The sequence below is a fragment of the Triticum dicoccoides genome, chromosome 7A (assembly GCF_002162155.2).
Source record: "Triticum dicoccoides isolate Atlit2015 ecotype Zavitan chromosome 7A, WEW_v2.0, whole genome shotgun sequence".
Taxonomy (NCBI): Eukaryota; Viridiplantae; Streptophyta; class Magnoliopsida; order Poales; family Poaceae; genus Triticum; species Triticum dicoccoides.
Genome location: NC_041392.1, coordinates 96,165,466 through 96,171,465, shown reverse-complemented (window position 1 = coordinate 96,171,465; position 6,000 = coordinate 96,165,466). Strand labels below are relative to the sequence as shown.

General features: G+C 44.5%; 1 protein-coding gene across 1 annotated transcript; it reads left to right on the top strand.

The window, feature by feature from the left end:
* Window positions 1-2,264: 2,264 nt before the first annotated feature.
* Window positions 2,265-4,665, top strand: LOC119331549 (COBRA-like protein 10). The gene is made up of 2 exons (XM_037604716.1): window positions 2,265-2,979; window positions 3,086-4,665. The coding sequence occupies exons 1-2, from the start codon at window positions 2,385-2,387 to the stop codon at window positions 4,513-4,515; spliced, it is 2,025 nt and encodes a 674-aa protein (XP_037460613.1). The 5' UTR covers window positions 2,265-2,384; the 3' UTR covers window positions 4,516-4,665.
* Window positions 4,666-6,000: the final 1,335 nt, after the last annotated feature.

The window sequence follows — 6,000 nt, the reverse complement described above, 5'->3', positions numbered from 1 at the left end:
TAGTGTTTCTGGGAGCTAGCGGCGAAGCATCCGCCGTCCGCCCGTGCCACGGTTCGTGCGGTTTCAAGGCCACATCTCATGTATATTAGCGTATTCCCAAATAGTTTTTCATATTCAACATTATGTCTCATCAGATGGCGGGCCCATGTTAGTAATAAAGTAGTACTTGATGCATGTCTGATCCATTCTCTCTTTTCTTTCACGTGAAGGTGCATTAGCATGCGAGATTACATCCTATCCTTTATTCTCTCTTTGGCAATTTCATTCATTCATGTCTCTCAAGATATAATTTCATTTTAAAAATATTTATGGATTTGAACTCCTGGCGCCGAGACCTTTAGAACAATATCAATCTTGAATACATTCAAACATGTTTAGATTTCAATGTTTCAAATGACTGAAATAAGCAAAATAAGTTCTTTGAATTAAGTGAAATCAATTTTTTGAAATGAGTAATTTGTTTTTCATGCATACTAAACATAATTCAGTGTGCAATATGTGAAATTTGTTATTTCAAATTTGTGAAAGTAGTTATTAAAAAATGAGAAACTGATTATTTCATAAAAAAAGAGTGAAAATCTAGTTTTGAAACTGGTGAAATTGATTTTCTAAATGATGTTTTCTGGAAATAAGTGAAAACAGTTATCTGAAAACTAAAATTTGTAAATGGGTGAAATCTTTGTTTCATATACATGACACATATTTTGGTGTGAAATACATGAAACTTTTTATTTGAAAAATTTGAAACTAGTTAATTCAGACATGTGAAACTGGTTATTTGAAAATTTTATTTAAAATGAGCAATTCTTTTAATGAAACGAGTGAAATTAGCTATGAAAATAATTGAAGCATGCCTTTCAAATGAAACTAGTGGAATTCGTCTTTTGAAACGAGTGAAACTAGTCTTTTAAATTGAAATATGATTTGTTTCACTCCATTTTTCAGTGTGTTTATTTTGAAGTTGCTTCGTTCGCTCCTTTCAATTTTAGTTGTATTTCACATATCCCTCTTCTTGAAACCAATAGATTTTTTTCAAATGGGTGAAATTAGCTTTTGAAAATAATTGAAATATGTGTCTTTCTTTCAATTGGAACGAGTGAAATCAGTTGTTTGAAATGAGTGAAATCAGTTTGTAACATGAGTCAAATATGTTTTTTAATGAGTGAAGTTTATTTTTGAAATGAGTGAAATACATTTTTGAATTGTGTGAAATATGTTTTTTATATAATGAGTGAAATTTGTTTTATGAAATCAGTAAAAGTAAAACTAGTTCAACATCCATAATTGATCTTGTTCTGACGATCTCTTCACTACGAATTCCAATATATAAAATGTTTCAAAAATGAAGATTTAGTTCGAAATATAACGATCATTCAAAATATGACTACAAAATAAAGTACCCATCTTTTACATGGAGAGAGAGGCATGCAATTGTCCTTCTGTCCACTCTCTCGACTCTCTCCTGTTGAAGCGGACACAAGCTGACACATGCATTTGTATTCCTCTCTTCAACATTACTTATTACATAGGAAAAGTTATCTCATGTTATACCTATAAAGCTAGCACAAATGGGATGCAACTATTCTAATCCTGAGCTCATATGAGCTCGGGTGGACAGTAACCTAAAGAAAAAATAGAAACAAATACAAAAAATTCTAATTTTTTTTGTGTGTGAAACATTGACAAAATGCTTGTTAGCTTGCAAAATTACATCGCCATATGACATTTGTGGAAATCGTGGCAAGGAAACAAACAAATCAATTCTCCAAAATGTTCTTTTCAAACACATTTTGGAGCACCGATTTTTTTTTGCCGCATTTTTCACGAATGTCATTTCATGCTGTAATTTTGCGAGCTAGGAAAATATTTGAAAGCTAGGAGTACAATTTATTCAACTAGTGAAATAGAACTGAAAGTAATTCATGCATTTGATCAATGTCTGTACTCAAATTGATTCATTTTTGTGTCAATTTTTTTTTAGGTTATGGAACTGGGAACGTTATAATGTGCTCCGTGTTTTCGGATAGTTATCGTAGGTGCCAAAGTATTTTGGCCCGGGTTTATTTGAATCCTGGCTCCGCCACTGCCAACCCCGGCGTCCAATTCCGGCCATTTGACATGGTCTCCCATCTTCCTCTGAACAAACGACCCAAAACGACCGCAGCCATCAACGCAGTCCCGCCTCCGGCCTCCTAAATTCTGCATGCCTAATTATACCCTCTTTCCACCTCCTCCTCCGTTGGAACGCGTTTGCTTCCCACCATTCCTGGCCTTACCCCTCGAGCGAGCGAGCTAGCCCTTCTTGTCTCGATCGCTCCCACGCTAGCCAGCTCGATCGGGCGACGGCGCGTGGCATTAGTCCTGGATCGATCGAGCTAAATAAAATGACCAAGGCAGCGCCTATGGCGCCTCGGCGGCGGCGATGGCCGGGGTACTTGCTCGCCGCCGCGGTCGTCCTTGCCGTCGTCACCGCCGCGCGGGCGCAGGATTACAATAACGGCGATGATGAGGAGGAGAAGCCTAAGCCGCAGCTCAAGGCGCAGGAGGCGTGCAACGGCGCGTTCCTGTCGTACACGTTCATTGAGCGCGCCAAGGAGTTCCCGCACCTCAAGAACGCGACGGCGCAGGCGTACGCGTTCAAGGCGCAGGCGACCGTGCTCAACACCATGACGACGGACCTCAAGGCGTGGCAGATGTTCGTCGGGTTCCAGCAGAAGGAGATCCTTGTGTCAGTCAGCGGCGCCGTGCTCCTCGACGGCACTGACTTCCCCGCAAACGTGTCCGGTGGCGTTACATTTGCGGGATACCCGATGGCCGACCTCCTCAACTCCATCGACACCGCCGGCGACCTGACGCAGATACAGGTCCAGATGGACATCACCGGCACGCAGTTCGGCGTCAAGCCCCCCGGCAAGCCCATGCCCAAGACCATCAAGCTCACCAATCCCGGCTACCGATGCCCCGCGCCCACCCACAAAGGTGGAGTACCTTGTTCGCCGCCCTCACGACATGTTTCTGCATGCATACATGCATTTCTTGCTTGCTCTGTCAGAAAAAGTTGATCAAGGTTGGAATGTGCGTGCAGATAGCGTGATGTACGTGTGCTGCGTTAAAGATCCCAAGTTCAAGGTGAAGAAGGCCAACAGCACGCGGTACCTGCCGCGGCAGAAGGCCGACCTGACCATGGCCTACGACGTGCTCACGTCGTACGGCAACAAGTACATCGCGCAGGTGACCATCGACAACTGGAGCCCCATGAGCCGGCTGGACAACTGGAACCTCACCTGGGAGTGGAAGCGCGGCGAGTTCATCGAGAAGATGCGCGGCGCCTACACGCTGCTCAAGGAGGGCCCGGCCTGCGTCTACAGCCCGGCGGCGAGCTACTACAAGGACTTCGACTTCACGCCCGTGTACAACTGCGAGAAGAGGCCGGTCATCGTCGACCTCCCGCCGGACCGGGAGAAGGACAACGACGTGGGCAACCTGCCCTTCTGCTGCAAGAACGGCACGCTGCTGCCGCCCATCATGGACGAGTCCAAGTCGCGGGCCATCTTCCAGCTCACCGTCTACAAGATGCCGCCGGACCTCAACCGGACGGCGCTCTACCCGCCGTCCAACTGGAAGATCACCGGGAAGCTCAACCCGCACTACGTGTGCCGGCAGCCGATCCGGGTGAGCCCCATGGAGTTCCCCGACGGGTCGGGGCTCATGTCGACCACCCCCGCCGTGGCGTCGTGGCAGGTGGCCTGCAACATCACCCGCCCCAAGAAGCGCGCCTCCAAGTGCTGCGTCTCCTTCTCGGCCTACTACAACGACTCCACGGTGCCATGCAACACCTGCGCATGCGGCTGCGGCAACGACACCGCCACGTGCGACCCGGACGCCCACCCAGTCCTGCTGCCGGCGGAGGCCATGCTCGTGCCCTTCGACAACCGCACCGCCAAGGCCCGGGCGTGGGCCAAGATCAAGCACTGGCGCGTGCCCAACCCCATGCCCTGCGGCGACAACTGCGGCCTCAGCATCAACTGGCACGTCATGAACAACTACAAGTCCGGCTGGTCGGTGCGCATCACCATCTTCAACTGGCAGGACTACACCTTCAAGAACTGGTTCGCCGCCGTCAAAATGGGCGAGCACTACAGCGGCTACGAGAACGTCTACTCCTTCAACGGTACCCGGTTGGACGCGCCCTTCAACAACACCATATTCATGCAGGCCCTGCCGGGGCTCGAATACCTGGACCCCATCACCGACGGCAGAACGTCGGCGTACCCGAGGCTGCCCGGGAAGCAGCAGTCCGTCATCTCGTTCAAGAAGAAGGACGTGCCAAACATCAATATCCCCAAAGGAGGAGGCTTCCCCAAGCGGGTCTACTTCGACGGCGAGGAGTGCGCGCTCCCCCACAAGTTACCGTCGAGTGCACGCCGGCGGGCATGGGCTCCCAGTCTCTTGCAGGCTGTCACCGGGGTGGCTCTTGTGATGATTGTTGCTCTTGTGGACTCCTCGTGCTTATGATCTGTGAAAATCTCTCGGGATTGTATCATTGTATAGAGATTTGTGTTAGGGTGCTACATTTGCTGAACATTTTTATTTGGTGGTTGGGGTATATGTCTTCGCTTCAATTCAGATGTTACAGTGACCCCCAAACGAAGGAATTGCTCTCGAGCAACTACAGGCTTATACTTTAGATATACTTCAGGTGACTGAAAAAATTATTATGGTCAGTCGATTTTGTTTTCCAAAGTGTGCACACACACGTACACTACCGATAATGCTCCATCTACGAACAGCTAGCCTATGCAAAGTAACGTAATCTTTCTAACTATAATCCTCTCCCCCTGATTTCAAGTGGGGTGGGCCCCAGCCACTAATCTTCATCCAATTACCTACCTCCACATCAACTTTTACTTAAAAACTTCACGTAAGTTTACCTGGGTCTAGCATTGCTCATACACTACTGCATGCATGCGGCATAGCTAGTCCGTACACGCAGCCATTGAGAGCATTAATGGTGCATGCATGTTTGTGGAGAGTAATTAAGATCAACCCAACGACCTCAGTTTAGTTTGAATTTAGCAACATCTTTTTATGAATTTTGTCTATCGTGTGCAACGTGCAAGTCCAAATGTTTTCTATGTCTTTTCTTTGTGTCTCCTTTATTTTTTGTCTTTTCCTTTTCATTTTTAAATGTGTGTGCGCACAGGCGTGCGTGTGTGGGTCTGTTGTGTCGCGCGGGCGTGTGGGTGTGTTGTGTCAACGTTAAGGTCAACTTTTTTTATATATTATAAAAAGACGTTGCACACTTATTTTTGCACATTCCGAAAAGATGCAATTCTATGTAAATTGTACGTAAATTTTATCATTATCTGTTTTAGTTTTTGTTTTCCTTTTTAAGGGTAATACTAACGCCACTAATTCATCCTACTTAGAAAACTTCATTATTTTGATTTCATTCTTCGTCTGAAATTTTATTATTTTGATTTTGTTTCAGTTTTTTTTATTTTGTTTCTTAACTTCTATGCAAATTTTGTCACTATTTGTTTTAACTTTTTTTATTTTCTTTTGCCTTAAAGTGTAATACCAATGCCACTAATTCATTCCCTCATAAAACCTCATTATAATTATTTTATTATTCTTCCCCGAAAAACTTTATCATTTTGATTTTGTTCCAATATTTATTGCATTTTCATTCTTCTTAAAGGGTAATACCAATACCATTGATTCATTCTTTCTTAGCAAACTTCGTTATTTTGAATTTGTTTTGGTTTTTCTCTCCTTTTCATTTAGGGGTAATATCAATGCCACCAATTCATTACTTCTTAGGAAACTTTGTTTTGCGAAAATTTTACTATTACGTGCTTATTCTTGCACATTCTACAAAGATGCTAATTATGTGTAAATTGTATGCAAATTTTGTCATTATTTGATTTAGTTTTATTTTTTATTTTCTTTCTTCTTAAAGGGTAATATTAATGCCACTAATTCATTCTGAAAGACTTC

Bases quoted from the DNA above. Each gene is read 5' to 3' on its own strand.
- LOC119331549 (XM_037604716.1), top strand. From the start codon at position 2,385: ATGACCAAGGCAGCGCCTATGGCGCCTCGGCGGCGGCGATGGCCGGGG. The intron at 2,980-3,085 runs GTGGAGTACCTT...ATGTGCGTGCAG, and splicing joins CCCCGCGCCCACCCACAAAG to ATAGCGTGATGTACGTGTGC.